At 41.3% G+C, this 19,651-nt stretch overlaps 1 protein-coding gene across 1 annotated transcript; it reads left to right on the top strand.

Annotated features, from left to right (window-relative positions):
• The first annotated feature begins 316 nt into the window (after positions 1-316).
• On the top strand, positions 317-17,131 carry NRSN1 (neurensin 1). The gene is made up of 4 exons (XM_012638568.1): positions 317-509; positions 2,266-2,335; positions 7,411-7,608; positions 16,156-17,131. The coding sequence occupies exons 3-4, from the start codon at positions 7,420-7,422 to the stop codon at positions 16,552-16,554; spliced, it is 588 nt and encodes a 195-aa protein (XP_012494022.1). The 5' UTR covers positions 317-509; positions 2,266-2,335; positions 7,411-7,419; the 3' UTR covers positions 16,555-17,131.
• The last annotated feature ends 2,520 nt before the right edge of the window (positions 17,132-19,651 follow it).

Genomic DNA, 19,651 nt, shown 5'->3' with positions numbered 1-19,651 from the left:
TAGCCCGGGCAACAGAGTGCGACTCTGTCTCAAAAAAAAACAACCAAAACAGATCTCATCCTGGCCCTTAAGCAACGGGGACTATATACTGAGTCTACTATGGTCAGACTATGGCCTGGGCAGGAGAAGAAAGCAGTGCACAAGCCAGAAAGGCAGAGAAGGTGCCTGCCCGAGGAGCTTCAGCAGAGCCCAGTGACCAGCCTTCCAGAGGCCTGCCACCTTCCCGTGGGGAAGCCGCAGCCACAGGGTGCAGGAAGGAAGGGGACTGGCGTGCCAGAGCGCGCGCCCCGCCCACTTGCCGTTCGCCGGCCCCTCTGGCGGCGGCGGCTGCGCGGGCCTGGGCTGCGCGGGCACGCGGGGCGCCGGCTGTCAATCACGCGCAGGCTGAGCTCCACGAGGCGGAGCGGCGGTGACGGCGGCGGCGGCGGCGGCGGCAGCGATGGGACCCCAGCGAGAGATCTGCGGCTAGGCTAGCTGCACTTGCTCCACGGGTCAGGGGATCGGAGGGGGCAGGTAAACCTATGCGGAGTCCAGGGGTGGCGGCTCTCTATGCTCCAGATGTCTTTCTCCAGTTCTTCCTCTCCTCCCTTTCTCTCTTTTCTTCCTCCCTCCTTACACAAATATTCTCTCTCTCTCTGTCTCTCTCTCTCTCTCTCACACACACACACACACACACACAGTACCCATTCAGGTTTATTATATCTGCACAAATCTCTACAAAAACCATGCGTATTAAAATCTGTGAAAACATACAAATTATAGGTAGCCAACTCCATGCTTTGGTGGTTTGTGGTCTGTGTTATGTAAGAATTTGGGTGGTGTACAGCTAAAAACTTGAGAGTTTCCTTACTTTGAGACACAAAAAAAGTTGTATATTAGGTGAAAGTAAAATACATGTATTTGAGTTTGGAAAGCTGGTTGGATTTATTTTCCAGGCTTAATTGAGCCCCCACTGACCCTTCCCACTCTTTTGCCATGTCTAAAGGTGCTTGAGTGTTTTGATATGATCTCAGGACCCACGTCTATGTGTTGTTAGAAAGGGACGTTGGGGTAAGGGTCAGCCCTGGTCTGGTGACCTCAAAGAAAACAGAGCTGGGATTTATTATTCCAGATAAAAACAGCTAGTATTTGCTTCATTGGTTCCTGGCTCTGTAGCAGAAATGTTTTCAGAACCTTGGAGAGCTCCTTGGGCTCCAGACCAGGCCAACCTTTGGTGAAGGGCATGTATGGAATCAATTTCTTAAGAGAAAATGGGGAAGGCTCCAGATGAAAAGAGGGGAAATTTAATTTAGAGGGACAGAGGGAGGAAAGATAGGAGAATGTAGTGACCTATGGTTAGCTTGTTTTCTTTTGCTTATCCAGATTCAGGATCCTAATATAATTTGCTTTTTTCACCAAATCTGCTCGCATACCACTCAGAAAATTTGGGGAAAAGGAAATGGGTTTTGAAGGGCTGGCAATAGTCTGTATAGACTGACCCTAAAAATGCTGAAAACAGTTATTCAGGCCTCAGCTGGGCTTACTCACCTCAAGTCTTTAGGTTCTCCTGCAAGTAAGTGGGGATCTGTTCATCAGAAAGAATTCTTAATGGCTTCTTGAAAAACATGGCCCCAGTTATTATTTTATTTCACATAACTAGAGTAATGTAGGAAACCAATAGCCTTATAGCTGGCAATGGCTTTTTAATTAAATTTTGCATGGGCACCTGCTTTTCTTAGGCAGATGGAAAGTAAAATGATTATGATAGAGAGAAAATGGATATAGGAGTAAAACTCAGCCTAATAAGTAAATCATCCAAAGAGCCTTACTAAGTGTAAAATGCATGTAAACATATCAGGAAATGCAACGATTTTAAGACTCATATAGTTTGCAACATAATAGAACAAGCACCAGAAAAGATTAATTCTGGAATATCTGTGAAGCAAGTAACCTTTTTATTTAGAATTTTTAAAATACAAATGGATCATTTGTAGTTGGTATTATTAACCACATGGAATATAGTTACATCAAAATAAGAATAGCATTTGTATAATGTGTTATAGTTTACAAAGCTCTTTTGATTTATGTCATCGCATTTACTCTACAAATTATCATAAGAGCCCATTAATTTATAAAATACATTATACTTTTGTTTTTTAAAAAAGCTATCTAGAACAAGAAGTTCTTTGTCAATATTAAAATCACTCTTTATAAGTTATATGAATAGTTTATGAAATTTAGATTTTAATCTGTATTACATTTTGCAGAGATTTTTTTCTTAAATAGGATTGAAAAATGTGCCATTAAAAAGAAAGGTCAAAGAATAAACAAGAAGAAGAAGAAGAGGACTTCAAAGGTAAGACTCAAACTTCATCACATGTAGATTCATAAGCACCTCGTGTTCTGTATGTAGATAAAGGAGATTGAAAGAGAATATGGGTTCTTGTTCTCTTCTTGTGATTTTAGACTTTACGTACCCTGCTAAAAAAATATATCTTGAAGGATCAAAGTGATTGATAATGAGCAAGATAATTGCACATCATTACTTCTCTTTCAAAAATTATAAAAGTGGCTATATATTCACTGATTTAGAGGATATAAAAAAGTTCATAACATAGAACCACAATCACTACTGCTGTCTCTCCCCCATCCTCAGATAAAATGTCTCTGACATGACCCATTGGTAGAAACACATTTCCAAGTTTTGAGGTCATGCTTATATAATTCCAGAATGCCTGATTTAAAAGTGAAAAAGCTGTTAGCAGGCTTTCTATGCCTTCCTGCATCCACTATGAGTCTAGCTGAGTTTTTTAAGTGAATTGACCTTTTGGTTTGGTGTTGGATAAGTGGTCTAAATTGTCTCTGTGCCTATACCTTGTCTCTTGCAGCACTGGCCTTGTGAAAAAATGGCTCTAATGGGAACTTCACTTTCATTATCTCAGAATTATTTTATGGGAGAGAAAAGCAGTATGAAAAATTGAGTAATATTTTGAAGAGAATAAATAGAACAAGGCCTGTGCCTGGCCTCACAACTGACTCACACATATAGCCATGGGAAAACACTCATCCTTTTTGTGCCTCAATTTTCTGCCTCCCTTCACTTAGGAAGACCACGAAGATAAATAATATAATGTCTGTGATGTTCTTAGGGTTTCATGAAGCATGAAGACTTATTTCTGTTTTCATGGCTATGAATATTTGTAAAATAAAGTATAATATAATTGCATGTATTAAACTGAAATTCAAATTTCTAAAACATTAGTACTACAGTGTTTTGGCACACATAGTGATCACAATGGCACCTACGTGGCTTTTTTTGCCTAAAAAAGGAATTGTTCAAAGGATTCTCAGCATTTGTACTCCCTCCCATTGTCTTTACTATGCCCATTTAGTTGCATTTATGGCTTCCTGAGTGTGTCTCCTTCTAATCCAAGAGTCCAGTAAGGGCAGACTGTGCCCCACTCATCTTTGCAAACCTTATTTATCTCACAGGTACCTGGCACATAGTTAGTGCTTTAAAAACAGTGAAAGAAAGGAGGAATGACAAACTCAGGGCATCACCCACACCAACCCATGTAGTTCTGTGCCAGGAAGTTACAAAGTGCTGGAGATTAAAGTGGTAAACAGAATAGAAAAAGTGCCTGCCCACATGGGGCTTACTGTCTATCATGTATATGATAGACATAAGCAAATAAATATGTATATGATAGATCATAAGCAAATAAAGCACACATAGACTATCAGGTAGTAACAAGTGCTGTGAAGAGAAACAAATCTGGACAAGGGGATAAAAAATGACAGAGGGCTGAGGCAACAGGCTCCACTAGAATGTTTATGAAATGAATATTAATGTAGACTAATTTAAATACAATACTGGACATTGTTTTACTCACCCTCTCTTTTCATGTACCTCCTGTGTTGTTAAGGCTTTCTCTAAAGAAAGAAGCTCTCTAAGATCTGTTGCTTAACAACAGCCTTAGATCTAACATTACTGTTTCTGCTGCTGTGACTACAGCTGTTGAAATACAAACATCAGAATTCTCATGAAATCTTGCTCCTTAAGTGAATACTGAGCCAAGCCAAAAACCCTTTGCACATACCTTCCATTTCTGTTTCAATTCTAGTTTATTATATATAGTTTAATAATTGCCCAGCTTTCAAAGTGGCTTTAGGAAGTAACCTCACATGTCCTTTTTATAATACTAGAGGTGTCACTCACCAGAGTAGGTTCCAAATAACTGTAATATACTCTGTATTGGGACAAAATGTTACCAGCTTCCCTATGAGGCATATAACTCTCTTGAGATTTTGTAGGTCCAAAATCCTCCCTCTAACATGTTGTATTTTAGAATGCATGTGTTCTTCCAAGTGATCATTCTCCTCTAGGAGTTAATTCCAACTCGTTATATGTTTGGGAAGATGTGTAAACCTCTTAGACCCTCAGGGTCTACTATTTTAGGCAACATACATGACATTGAAGTAACTTGTTAAACAAACAATATACAAACATTCAGTCTACTTAGTAGCAAGTAACTAACCTAACTATTAGCGTACGTGGCCCTTTAAACTGAAGCTTTATACGTACATACTAGTATAAAGCAAGAACTTGAGACCGACAATCAGTGCTGGTATGGGACGAGCTGGGAAATCAGTAAACCTAGTTGTTTGTACAACAAACAATAGTTGACTCATTCTGTGGAGTCATAGCCCAGAAATCCTGAAAAGCTGCATCTGGAAGGAATTAGAGGTTAATCTGGTTCAACCATCTTATTCTAACGATGATGAAACCATAGCCAGGAGAGGTTAATGTGCTTGTCTAAAATGTCATACCAGTAAATTGCAGATCAAAAACTAGCATTAGAGCCCATTCTCTCCTCTGTGTGGTTGGCATAAAACAGGGCATGTTGTTGTTCATGCTATGTGCTTCTGGAAGAGAAAGTAAGGCTTTTTGGGACATCTTTTTCAGAATATATCACTAAAAATCCATGACATGAAGTAGAACCTTCAATCACTCAGGTTCAAAAACATTTATCTTATGAGACTTTCTATCTCTTTTATGATTTTACCCATACTGTTTTTTAACAAAGTCAGACAACTAAGTCTCATCTTATAAAGCAGAAACATTTAACTTAGGATGCTGGAATCAAGCTATACAGGGAATGACTACAATATATCACATGTCCTTCTCTGCAACAAAGCTCAATCCTGAGAAAAAATGACTTCAACAACTAAGGAAAATAACTCTTATTTTTGCCATGAGGGATATTTAAAATTCATATTATATCCATTTTTTGTCCTTTTTTCATGTTAAAGTCTCTGATGCCTTATAGAAGCCTGAAAATATATATTTAGATGAGGTGGTTCTGACTATGCAAGTACATGATTCAGCCCATAATCTTGCTTATTGTGTTGTCATCTTTCATCTGCTCCCTGACTCATGGTATAACCTTTAGTAGGTGATTTTTCTATGCCTCAGTTTCCGTTATGACAAAGAAGAGGTAGTAATACTAATCGCATCTCCCCTTGACCGAAATTTTTATTAGAATATCTTAAAAGAAAATGCCTTTAAAATTATTCTAGGTATGTACCAATGGTAATACGCTCTTATTAATCATCTTCATTGTATAAGCATTAAATAGAAGGTACTGAAGAGATCATCTTGGCACTTAAAATATGAAAGCTAGGTTAATATTCTTTTGATCTGTCAGACTTTGCTGCTCTAATCAAGCAAAGTACATTCTAAAAGCTTGACTTTACATGAAATAATATCCTTCTGAATGTTTAAAAGTCAAAAATAAAAATCAAACTTTTGCCTCCCTGCATGCTCCTGGGTGATTTCTTTAGATGGTAGCTATACCTGAAACAGGAAAAAGGCAGAAGCACTAAGTGTAATATTGGCCAACAGTTAAAAAGATGAGGTTATTGGTCACCATCAGTAGTACCTGCTTCCATCATTTTTCTAAGATCAGAGGAATATTTTCCTCAATTTGACTACATTTTCTAACCAAAACTCACTTGTGGTTAAGGGTACCCATTTACAAGATGTTCTTATGGATCCATGGGCTCACTTGGTGCCCATGGGCTAACTCTCTCTGATTTCAACTTTGATTTTAGCCCCATGATTCTGTCCAACCAAACTAAGTGGCTCCATACAGGCACTCGATAGAACTGTAGATTAATGTTTTCCTCTTGTAGGTAAACATTACTAGCTGGTTTCTTGATGAGTAATTGGAAATAGTTAATATGCTTCTGTTGACCTGGATTATAGCCCAAGCCCGGAGAAAACCTGGTTCAATGGGAAAATAACCTTCCATATTGTTCCTCACTTTGTCACATATAGACTATGTCCATGCAAGGAAAACCATCTAGAGGATCGTTGAAAAATCCAAACAAGTATTCCACATATCCAGCCACACGCTTACTTGCTTATATGGCTCCAGAAAACCAGAGAACCAACGTAGGATAACTGAGAATTCCTTTCCCTTATGCACTGAAATTACTGTCCCTCAGTAATTCCCTTTTTTAAAAAACCATGAATTGATAACCAAATCCATATTAATGTCTCTCTCTAAAGGTATCAGTTAGGTCAAATGAAGTTGAAATTTCCATCTTAAAAAGGCAGAGCCCCAAGCAGCCCACCCAGGGCATAGTTTCATCAACAATTCTCTGAATTCTTATTTATACTAGACACTTCATGAAAAATAATAGAAGGCTGGGTCGACTCTTCACATTATACTCTAGCTACACACATGGACAGATGTATCCACAAGTAACGATGGAACTATATGGTGTTAGACTTAGTGAGGTGTAACTTAATGGCCAATCCATTTGTGATTAATAAAGCACGAGGCGTAAATTGCTCGGCAGCTTTTTGATAGAGCTTCTGTACAACTTGACAATTTGTTAAAATGTTAGAGGAAGATACATGAGATCTGAAGGCAAGAGTAACTGTTAAGAATAACACCATGTAGACTCCACAAGGGAACGTAGTTGAGAATCTGAGAGTACAGTCCAAGACAAATTCCATCTATAGCAAATGAGAGTGCCTGCCTAATTCTTTAGTGTGTAAATGCAAAGACTACTGGATTCTAAGAGACTAAAGGTTACCTTGTCAAGTCAATGAAAATCTTAGCTTCTTTGTTGCCATTTCTCATGATTAAATTTTTGCATAATTTAAGTGAGCTGTGCTGTTGTATCTCATTTCATTTATGGAGAACTGATTCTAGTCATCGAATATTTAGAGTAATTTTGCATTAAACAGAAAAGAAGAGCAGCTTATAAGAAAGACAGGTCTTTAAAAATATCTTTTAAGAAAAGAGCATTGTTCCAATAGGCTGACATTACCCAGCGTGGTTCTCATCTTTCACATCTGTTGATCCTGAGGCCAAAGCCCATATATGAGGCTGATCCATGTGGATGTTGTCATTCCAGGCGGGAAGGATGAGTTCTTGCAGTAACGTCTGTGGGTCCAAGCAGGCACAGGCTGCAGCCGAGGGCGGGTACCAGCGCTATGGAGTCCGGTCCTACCTACACCAGTTTTATGAGGACTGTACTGCCTCAATCTGGGAGTATGAGGATGATTTCCAGATCCAGAGATCACCTAACAGGTGGAGCTCAGTATTCTGGAAGGTAAGAAAAGAGCATATGTCTAGCTCAGGGAATAGAAAAATGACTGGATGTGGTAAATACTATAGCTATAGAGAACTGAGAGGTTTGGTACTCTCTATGTGTGCATCACTCCTGGTCATACTAAACACATTTTTCTTCCCTTACCAAAGGAGAATCTAAACCTTGGGCCAAAGAAAGCTTCTAAACACAGCATAATTATTGATGAGCAGGTTACACATAAATAGGTACATCTGCCATATTAATTATTATTATTGCTACTGATAATAATGTGCCAATAAGTTCACTAACTATGAAGCTATCCATAGGCAAAACATTATATTCTTTCAGTCTCCTTTACAGGCTTGGTAAGTATCATGTGACAAGTTGCAACAATTATTAAAAAGAAATAATTAGGTATTCAGAGACAGTTAATGCTGAGATGTGGTGGACTGGTCAGTGTCTCAGGTCTGTCTCCACCAGTGTGTGCTCACGAGGCCCTCTGAGCCTCAGCTTCCTCGAACGAAGGCGCCTCACTAAGTTATGTATTTTTTCATTCAACAGGCAAGTAGTGAGCTCCCACCATGTGCCAAGGGGGTCCAAAGTGCTGGAGATTAAAAAGTGGTAAAAAGGAGAAGAAAAAGTCCCTCTCCTCATGGAGCTCACAATCTATCATGGGAAACAGACTGTAAACAAAGAAACCACATGATAGAATGTCAGGTAGTAATAAGTGCTACCAAGAGAAATGAATCAGGATAAGAGGACGGGAGTGATGGAGACTCCCTTCAGATATGCTGATGGTAAAAGCCTTTCAGAGGAGATGCCATTTCAGAAAACACCAGAATGAGCTAAGGGAACAGACTATAAAATTATCTAGGCTGGGAAAATAGAAAGTCCAAAAGCTCTGAAATGGGAAAAAGTCTGGTATGTTTGAAAAACAGCAAGTCAAGTCTGGTTGGAGTGGAGTGAGAAAAGGGACAGGCAATTAATTCAGAAGAATAACAAGGCATAAATGATTTATGTAGCGCCTTGTAAACAGAAGTGAGGACTTGGGCTTTTATCTCCAGAGACGTGGGAAGCCACCTGACGATATTCAGCAGCATAGTAACATGGTCCAACCAATATTTTGACAGGATCATTCTGGCTACTGTACAGAAAATAGATTAAGAAGGACAGGGCAAAAGCAGCTAGATTAATTTAGAGGCTGTTAAAGTACCCAGGCAAGACATGCTCGTGGCTTAGATTAGGGTGGTGTTAGCGGAGATGGTGAAAAGTAGTCAGATTTAGCATAAAGTTTGAATGCCAAGCTGTCAGGACACGCTGATGAATTAGATATGGGATATGAGATAAAGAGAAGTTGAGCATGACCCCAAGACTTGTAGCCTAAGCTATTTAGTGAATGGTTTTATAATTTACTAGGATGAATAAAATTATGGGTGGGGAACCAAGAGTTTGACTTTGGCCATGTTATATTGGAGATGCCTGTTAGACATCCAGGTATAGATTTCTAGTGGCAATTTAAATATACCAATCTGAAGCTCATGCATTGGGAGTTATTGACACATAGAATCTATATAAGGCACCAGATTTCTTAGATCATCCAGTAAGAAAATATAGACATAGAAAAGAAGAGGGCATTGGGATGTTCCAACATTTAGAAACTGAGAAAAGGAGGAGGCTTCAGGAAGGGATACTGAGAAGATGCAGCCTTAGATATTGCCTAAATTCTCCTCCAGCCCTAACATTCTGTGCTTCTCCCAAAAGTTCCCAGAGTTTTTGACGTTAACGTTGACATAATCTTGCAATTTATTGGCGATATCGTGTCACAAAAGGTAGTATAGCATAATAATTATGAGCATGGATTCTGACCTCAGACTACATGAGTTCAAATCCCAGCTCTTTTATTAATAGCTCTGTAACCTCGGGTAAATTAATTGACTTTAATGGACCTTCTAAAAGTAATACTTATAGTACCTACCACATAAAAGTTGTGAGGATTAAATAAGATAACATTTACAAAGACCTTAAAATAATATTGGGTGTGTACTCACTAAGCATTGACTGTATTAGCTACTATTGCTGGATGCTGGATGGCGCACTGAATTCTACAATGGAAATAAAAGTGAAAATCTAGTTAATAAATGAAGTATTGGGTAACACAGTTGTTAACAGGGATCGCCCAAGACCTGTGTTAATTCAAAATCATACTATTGTCACGTACTCTGTATCAGAATTGGTCAAGTCAGTGTCCTTGCCCTGTAGAAATCTCACCTCTGATGAATCCTGACTGGCCTGAGCCAATGAAATGAATAGCCAAGCTTGGCACATCTTGTATTTACCCAGATAAGTGGGTGGTTATTTCCCTATTTGTCAAAAAAAAGAATTTGCCTGACAAATCTATTGTGCCAAGAACCTAAAATGCCACTGACATACGGAATATTGTAAGCATTCAGGTGTATCCATAGCACTAGTTGTTATGTGATTTGTGAAGCTGTAAACCCGTCAAATAAAACATAGTTATGGATTTAAAACAAAGAACTCACAGTAAATTACCAACCCCACAATTCAGATTTCAATATTTTCTCCCTTCCATTTTACATGAACAAGATCCAAAAATTATTTATTCCTTGTTGTGCTGGGCCTACTTCAGAGAAAAAAATAGGCAGAAGTCCATGGTCTCATAGAAATTATAATACAGAAAAATCCAAGTCCAAAATTCACACTCTAACCATAGAACATAAGAAGCCTTGTGTCAACCTTGATTAGCTAAGAATTCACCGTATTAGAGACCTCATCTCTACCAAGGGAAAAGCCAACTGTTCTTGGGTTTCCTCCAGGGGAATATGAGTGAATTCATCCCAGTGGGTTTAGGAGGCATTTTGTACCAATACAGAAAAAGGTGCCAGTTATGCTTATGTTTCTATTGCAATTCTTTTTTATGTTTTTTCTTTTCATTCATATTGCATCTGTAGGTGGTTCGAATTGCTGGATTTCCCTCTTCCCTCTTCCACTGTAGTGTTGCTAGGGCCATGTTGATCTCTCCCTGGGGGCTGTGCTCATAGTGCTTTGGTAGGACTCTGCTCTTGAGCCAGCTCCTCAGCAGTAGGCAGCTTGGCAGGGTGTAATGAGAACAGAGATTGGAATCAAATGTGTCTGAGTTAGATCTTTGCTCTATCACATGCATCTACATAACATCTGTCTTCCAGTGCTATTCTTTCTTTCTTTACACGAATGTTTGTTTGTCCACCATGCACTAGGCTATATGGTAGGCTCTAGGACTCAGATGCGAATAAGATGCCAGTCTTCACTTCTGAATGAGCTATAGCCCTTGACCTGAAGGAGTTCAGAGTCAAGTAGGGGAGACAGACATGCACACAGATTGTTACAATTCAGCTTGCTAAACCCTCTTGTAATAGTAGTCACAGTCATTACTGGGAACATCGGGCTTGCGGGACAGGGAGGAGTGCGTACATGATGCAGCTTGAGGAAGAAGTGGCTCCACAGAGGAGATACCTGTCAATGAGCATCCCAGTAAAACGAAAAGCATTGCAAAGCTGAGAGTTGTGGGAGAGTGTGGCATGTTCGGGGGACTGCAGATAGTCCAGTATGCCTGGGGTAAATGTTTAGAAGTTAGAGAAGAGGGATTAGGAATTGAACCCAGGAATGCACATAAGAGCCAGATCACAGAAGACTTTGAAAGGCTGCGTAATAGAAATCTCTCATTCTTTCAGCTTGAGTACAGTGAGGGGGCAAGATATTAAATCTAAGTTTTCCTGGCAGGGATGCCTCGTGGTCACATGTAAACACACACACACACACACAGCACTACACACATTCTCTGTGCCTGTGACCGTGAGGAGGGACTCTGTGAATGGGTGGACGGAAGGAACAAAAATAGAGACATTTGGAAGGAAGTTACAGAGCACCATTTTGAATATTTTGGGTTTGAGCAAGTATTAGGACATTTTTGTACAGAACCTCCTATTGACTGTCAGAAATACGGTCTGACGCTCAGGAGAGTGGTCCAGGCTGGGGTTGGAGGTTTGGAAGTCGTAGGTGTGAGTCGAGACCATGGCAACACATTAAACCCTAGAGAAAACGTATTGAATAAGAAGAGGTAGGGGTTGAGAGTGGAACCCTGGGGAAGAACAACAATTTATGAAGAACATCTTACAAAGCAGGTTGAGGGTGAATTGTTTAGAGGTAGAGACACACACAGGAGAGTGTGTCAGAAATAACCATAGGGGTGGGTTTCAAGAAAGCATCAGTGTTTAATATTAATATTAATGACTATAGAATATTTAAGTGAGATAAAGAAAGAAAAATCACATTGCATTTGATTATTAAGAGGTCCGTAGTGACCTCAGAGAAGGCTGTTTCAAGGACACAGTGGAGGACTACACTTGGCTGTCAAGGATGGGAATGCTCTCTAGCAGTAGTTAGAGAGGGGCACAGGGCTCTAGAATAGCTTTTGAAGTTGGAAGCAGTTGGATGTTTACATGCTGGAGGGAAGGAGTCTCTGCAACATGGAAGAGCTGATGTGCTTTCACTGCCCAGGTGAAGGGATCTGGGAAGACTGTGAGGTCAGGCATGTGGAAGGACCTAGATCATCTCCGGGCATCAGCTCTTGCTTTCTAAAGCTCAGTGTGGATCTGAGGCAAGCAGAGCCAGACGACGGGCCAGAGTCTGCCCCCTCTGCTGGCAAAGGTCACCACTCAGAGCTCGGGTCCTGCTAAGCAGAGGTCAGTGCAGCCCTTAGGGCTGATGAAGAAGAAAAATCCAGGCTTCACTCTTGACGTGCTTCGCCTGAATTTCCTCTAACCCAGATGGCGCCTTTCACATGTCGCTCCACGCAGCAATCCCACACCCCACGCTGTTCCTCCCTGCCATGCTGGTGCTTGCTTCCAACAGTCATTACTGCCTCCTCTCTGCCCGAACAGCTGCGTTGCCACTGCTGCCAGCTCTACTGGAGTAAACTGCAGTCTTAGACCTCATCAGCTCACTGAGCTACAACGAAGGGGATGTTGGTCAAAATAACAGCTGTCTCTGGCCTGTAGCCCCCACCGGTAGAATTTCTGGAATCCGAGCTCCCCAACCCCACTCCACCCACTTCTGCTTTCCGTCAGCAGAGACCGAGTTTTCACATACCCTCACCACAGCCAAGAGAGTCATCAGAAGTCACAGCACAAAAACTGTCCTTGCTGCTGCTTTGGGGTTTGTCATGGCCTAGAGAGATCCTTCAAAACTCTCACCACTGGGGTTGAGCTCACCACTCCAGGGTCCCAGGCTGCTCTGCTGTGGCTGGAGAAAGACCCTTCCAGCATCACTCCAGATCTTCCGTGGGGCCCTCAGCACCACTGCTTTGCTTCCTCAGGCCCTTAAACAACCTCTGCATTGCAATTTTTTACTCTCTCAATTTAATAGAGGCTTCTTTCTCTTAGACCTAGGACCACTTCAACTCAGAACTGTGTCCAGAGACAATTTTTATGATACAGTATGGAACCACTCCCCAAATTTTTATTCCCTCCAGTACTCCAGCATAGTACCAGGATTAAGCTGATGTATCCCACCTGGCCTCCTCATCTCTATCCCACTCTCAGAGAAGTTAAGCAGCAGCCTACTCTTGATTCCGTCAATGCTCCTTCACATCTGTTGTCCCAAGCTGTCCCTCCCATGCTTTAACAGTTCGAAATCCCTCAGCAAGCACCTTGGGAGATCCTCATTAGACTTGCATTGATGGCACCTTCAGAGTGCTTGGGGTCAGCTGTTCACTATGCTTGTCCTCCCCGCCGCTGATGGCAGGCCTTTCTGTGACACAATGATGTAAATAGGAAAAGGGAGAAGGCTCAGCGAGGCCAGCCACTTTCCAGTTCTTAAAGTGAGCAGGAGTTCTGCCATCTGCAAGCCATGGTTTGCCTTTTAGCTTCTGAGGGATAGTCCAAGAGTGGATTTTCATCGAAAGCATGGCTCAGCTGAGGAGCAGACTGCTCTGAGCATCAATCACCTGGCTCCATGTTCAGCAGTCTGGTGGTTTCAGTTAGTCAGTCAGGATATTTATTGAGCGTCATGCTGCAACAAGAGCGGTGAGAGGGTAAGACAGAAACACAAGACAGAGAGAGCTTGGCCCCCCTGGCTCTGCAGAATAGCAGAAACTAAGATGGAGACATTTTTGTTGCCCTCAGTTTTTGAGAATTAGTGCTGGTGCTTGAGGAGGGAGGTAATTTAGCCACATAGGAAGCATGTCACCATGGATATTTAAATTAATTTAGCTTGTGCATTCAGAATTTTCTGCTGTGAGTCATTTCTTAAGTTATAAATAATAGTTAGTCTTGGAAGGTGAATGTACTTGCCACTATTTTTAGAAAAATGTAAAAAGCAATCTAAAATGTTATATTTTACAGCCCAATTTTTCCTATAGTACTTTTATCTTATGTAGAATAGCTTCTATTTTTTTTCCAGAAGACATCATATTGACTCTTTTTGGGTTTTTTTGTTTTCAGTGTCTTTACAGTATTACATCAAGGAAATCTGTCCATATATGGTGATTTAACCTCTTTTGAAGTTCAAATAAAAAATAATGGAAGGAAATATACAAAATAGTAACTGGTGAAGTATTATGGGTAGAAGAAAGGTTGTAAGAGTGATCACACAGGTCTGGATTAGAACCCAGTCATGCCACCTACTAACTATGGGACCTTGAACTATGCTCTTTGGCCCTATAAACCTCAGTTTCTTATAGGTGAAATGGGAATTAAAATACCTATATCTCATAAGATGTTTATGAGGATTTAATGAAAAGCACATCTAGCACTATGCTAGGTCATAATAGATGCTCAGTAATAGCAGTTCTCCCTTTCCCTCCTTTTGCTAGGGTGATGGATTCATGCCTACGTTTTCCTTCTAGTTAGCTAAGCCTCCTTTATTAGTGCATTATCCCTAAAATTTAATAAATAAGTTAATTAAACAAATACACTTTAAATATTGAAGATTAAATGGTGTTTTATATTTAGTTATTTTCCCAGCCTTGTTATTCTAACTAAAAGCAATTAGGAGCAGGAGGAAGTGAAAAATGTGTTTAAAAAATAAATAACAGAATTTTCTATTTCTTATTCCAAATGCTGAGCAATTGTTGCAATCTGTTGCCAATGAAGCATTACAATTTTACAAGAGGTGTATTTCCAAATAATAATAATAGTAATATCTACTTATTACAATTTATTACTTAGCCAGGTACAAGATTAAGTGCTTTCATGCATGATCTCATTTAGTCCTCACAACAACTCTGTGAAGTAGGTACTATTATCACCTGTCGTTTTGTAGATGGGGAAATTAATGAGAACATTTACACAACTTTCCTTCTACAGTTCAAGTGCTAGGTGGCAGTGCTAGAATCCAAGCCTGATTTTGTTCCTTCCAAATCTGTGTGCTTCAACCATCAAATGGGACATCTCTTTCCATCTTCAGTGTGTTACAGTTCATTAGAACTTGAGCTAATGCAGCTTAACCTCCATCTGCTACTCTTAACACTTAGTATCTGCACAAGTACAGCCCAAACAGCCATATGTGAGAAAAGAAAGAGGACAGATCTAAGCCCTGTCTCTGCAACTTGCAATCTGTCCATCTCTGGGCCAATGACTTTCCCTCTCTGAGGCTACATATCCTAACCTGTAAACTGGCAATTGTGGTTCCTTCTCTGCTTACTTGAAAAAGATGTGGAGAGTTACAAAGACTGTCAATGTCCTCCAGCCAAAACCATCAGGAACATACCTATAATATTGAACAAGTTGGGTTTATTACTCATTGCAGTGAGAGAGAATGACACCGTAAGGGACTATGGGGCATTTCAGTAAGAGAGTGTGAAAAAGGAAGTATTACAGGATGTGGGCTTTGGTTGGGTGATTTGGGAAAGGGTCTAATGAAGCAAGAGTTCACTGTGAATTGTCAGGGACAATGCTGTGATTGAATATCTTAATAAATCTTACATACAGGGAGGGCAGACTACAGTGAGACTAAAGTCGTAATGGGTAAAAAAGTGGCAGTCATTCATATTAGTCAGGGTCGTTTGGTATTTTTGTGGTTTGCACAATGGCTTTGTTTTTGTCTTTACTTAGACAAAAATTATACAGGGGCATTGTTTTGTCTTACTTCATCCTGGCCACAGAATAGGCTTGTCTGGTGTTAATGTTCTGCAAGATCGAACATGCCTGGCGGGAGGACAGCGTGGCTTTGCGTGAGTTCCCTTAGCCAGCTTCTAACAACTCGAAAGCCTAGGGGATGGAGTCAGGCCAGCTGATTCTTCCTCAAGACCAAATGGGACAATGTAAACAAAAGTGGATTTTGTCAACTGAAAAGCATTGTACGTACAGCCAAAAATCAAGACCCAGGGCTGCAGTTTTTGGCTGGCATTAAAATCAGAAAGGTCTTCCTTTCACCTTCTTGGTTTTCATGCCAATTTGGGGGAACTGGAAATATTCACTTCTCTCAAAAACAGGACAGGTCCTGCCCCCAAGAGATCAGAGGAGAGCTGCACCTTGCTTATTCCATCTGGCTTCTGTTGTTCTTTTCCTCTAGGTCGGACTCATCTCAGGTACAGTCTTCGTGATTCTCGGATTGACTGTTCTGGCGGTGGGCTTTCTTGTGCCCCCCAAAATCGAAGCGTTTGGCGAAGCTGACTTCGTGGTGGTCGACACGCATGCCATCCAGTTTAACGGTGCCCTCGACATGTACAAGCTGGCAGGAGCTATTCTCTTCTGCATCGGGGGCACGTCCATGGCAGGGTGCCTGCTGATGTCCGTGTTTGCAAAAAGCTACTCCAAAGAAGAAAAGTTCCTTCAGCAAAAGTTTAAAGAGCGAATTGCAGACATCAAGGCCCACCCTCAGCCAGTTACAAAAGCTCCAGGCCCAGGGGAAACAAAGATTCCAGTCACTTTGTCCAGAGTTCAAAACGTCCAGCCTCTATCAGCAACCTGAAATGTTCCCCACCCCAGTCCTTCCTGTCTGATTGATGCACATGGTTAAAAGGAGCAGGCCAGTTTTTGAGGTGACAGGGATTTGGTGTTGACTGCCCCAGGGCCGCGTTCGGCTGTGGGCAGCAGAATGGGTGAACTCGCGCTGGCTCAGTTCAGGTGGCTCTGGTGAAGGTCGATGCCATGTGTCAACCTATGCACATGCATCTAGCTGCTTACAAAGGGTGTTTCTGTGTGCCCACCAGGAGGCCTCCGCAACACCTCTTTCACGTATCATGACTGTGTGTTATTTCCCGTGTTATTTGAAAGTGCTGAACAGTTTAGGCCAGTCCACCAGTGGCTAACGTGGACCGTTTTATTTTCTAATATTGATTTTTCTAATCTTTCCTGCGTGGTGCTGTCTTCCATGCCTGTCTCATGATGTGTAAGATATCGTCATGTGTGTTCACAGAAACATGGAATTATCTGATTTTAACCCAAACATTAGTCTTTGAACTGTACCTTGACGTGAGGTTCCTGAGCTTGGATACAAAGTTATCAGCATTCGCCACAAATCTTTTTGCTTTCCCCAGATTTTTTTTTAAAGCTAAAATTGTCAACTTTAGAATCTTGACAAAGAAATTAATATTAGGAGTTTCTGCTTATACAGTGTCCAAAAGCATTGAATTAGAAACCGGGAAATTTGAGTTCCTTCTACCAACTAGCTGTGTGATCTTGGGGCAATCATTTAACCTCTCAAGCCTCACTTTCCCCATCTGTGTAATGGGAGTCCTAGACTGTGATAGCCGAGGGCCTTCCCTGTTCAAACATCTGAGATTCCTTTTTTGCAACATGTCATCTAGTCTCTCCCCCACAGATGTTTAATGATATTTTTGTGGCTCTCACCACCTCTGAAATTTGTGGCTCTAATTCCAGAACTAGACTCCTGGGAAGTCACCAAGTCAGCAGCCTCCTTACGCCCTACGCTTAAATATCCAACCCCAGCAGTTTATACAATGCTGTCATATTTTTATAAAGACAAAAGTAAGCCATCCTTAAATAAGAAACCCCTGGGCAGATATTAACCTTAAAAAAGGTTTTCGTTGTCAAACAAGATGTTTTATTCCCCAGCAAGATGTTCATCTCATCTCTTGCACTTTTATTTAATCTGTGGATTTAAATTAGACTGAGGAAAATGGAAAATGTGACCTTGGTATTCTCTCAGAATTGTGCCACCTTAGATTTCTGTCTTTTTTTTTTTTTCCTTCCTTCACTGGATAAATAAAATATGTGAACGAGTGGAACCTGAATTGCATTGTCATTCCTTCAGTGTGGTTATTTTCTCTTCAACATGTAATTTTCCATTCTGGGGCTGAATGAGCTCTGATATTTCCCTGGCTAAATGGAAGAATAAATGAAGCAATTAGTGCTCTTTGTGCACAGTGTTTATTTTGCACAGTATTGCATAAAACACAGGGCAAATCAGTGTCCTCAGCAAGGATCATTGGCCAGATTTTAGAGAAATTGTTTCAGTTTCCTTAGGTTCTCTGCCTTCCTATGAAAATATCATTTTAATTTTATTCTTTGAAGACTCATACAGGCCCTAAAGCATGTGTCCACGGCAACATTGAAGCTTTCAATGCTCACTTCTGGCTTGTGGTACCGATGAATCTCGAAGGATGAGACTTGACTTGTAAAAGCCTCCTGAATGAAAAATAATGGCTTTTGGGGCTTGGGAACTTTTAGGTAAAGGCATGATAGGAGCCAGGAAAAAGCAGTCCTATTCCTCAGACGAAGGCCTGAAAGAAGCCAAGGCGGATAAAGGAGGAGCTGGGTGTGCAGGGGACTCAGCATGCCCCGGTTTCCCAGTCAGCCCAGGCTTTGTGGAGGTAGATGCTTGTAAGGACCCTCCCAGCCCACAAGGCAGGGATTGGGAATTATTGCAAAGCAGACGAAGGAGGCTGAGCGGTATTAGGAAATACAGTCTGATCGTGGGAAAGATCAGTGCAGGCCATGTGTAATCAGAGGGTGGGAAGCAGTTGACTAAAGATCTTTTAAAGCTATTTTTGGGCCTGGATTGGGCAGACATCCCAATGGTATAGCAAACAAGAGTGGTCTTAGAGCCTTAGTCCCAGCCTGATTGCTCGTGCCAACCAATCCTTCCCTTCAGTCTTGAAGCTTCTGAAACAAAGTGAAACCACACAGCTGGAACTGGTGAGGGAGAGGGGGAGAAGGTGCTGAGACTGCAGCTGGAGAAACTTAGAAATGGGTCTGGCCTGGAGGTCATGCACACTTGGAACTGAAAGAATCCTGGATAATATGCACCCACCCCACACAGAAGTTCCCCCTCCCGCTTGTCAACACTCATCCAGCAACCTCCACTGGCACGAGCACTTCCAGTGACTGGACGCCTGCTGTCTCCCAGGGCAAGCGGTTACATCGTCTGGTGGCTCTATGGGCTTGGAAATCTCATCCTCATGTCTTTTCAAAATCTGCCTTTCTAAGCCTTCCCCACACTGGACAGGATTCCATAGTTCGAAGTTTCCTAGACATCTAGCCCTCTTCATTAACTCCTCCCCTCTCCCTGGGCTCTTTTCATTCAATTATTTTTAATCCCGTCACTTCCTCAGAGAGACATTTCTATGTGTTCCTACTGTTCCCAATTTGTTCACACCACCTATTAAATGGAGCCTCCAGAAGTTTTAAAAATTGCGTATGTTAAAGAATCCCTAACTTCATTAACAGTGTTACTTAGTATGCACACAGTAGTGCGAGAATACGATGACGGGAGGCTGTGTAAGTAGCTCCTGTGTGTGCTCCCAAGGCCCCCTGGGGTCCACCCAGCTCCTTTTGGTTTTATCCTGGCATAAGCCCTGGAACCCTGGATTCTAGTCACATAGTCACATTCAACCAGCACCCCGTCTCTAACTGTGCCTGCACTTTCATGCCTTCTCTCACAGCACTCATTTCCCCAGCAACAGCCATCTGCCTGTTCTCCAGCTATGAACTTATCATCCAAGGCCACATCAAGAAATAATAGCAAGAATAATAACAACTAACATGTATTGAGTGGAAGGCATCATTGAAGCATTTTACACATATTAATTCATTTGATCCTCATA

Source organism: Propithecus coquereli, unplaced genomic scaffold, assembly GCF_000956105.1.
Source record: "Propithecus coquereli isolate 6110/MARCELLA unplaced genomic scaffold, Pcoq_1.0 Scaffold131, whole genome shotgun sequence".
Classification (NCBI taxonomy): Eukaryota; Metazoa; Chordata; class Mammalia; order Primates; family Indriidae; genus Propithecus; species Propithecus coquereli.
The sequence above is the reverse complement of the archived record's forward strand: the minus strand, read 5'-3'. Positions and strand labels throughout refer to the sequence as shown.

Excerpts from the sequence above, each read along its gene's own strand:
- NRSN1 (XM_012638568.1), top strand. The coding sequence starts at position 7,420 with ATGAGTTCTTGCAGTAACGTCTGTGGGTCCAAGCAGGCACAGGCTGCA. Across the intron at positions 7,609-16,155 it reads GGAGCTCAGTATTCTGGAAG|GTCGGACTCATCTCAGGTAC; the intron begins GTAAGAAAAGAG and ends CTTTTCCTCTAG.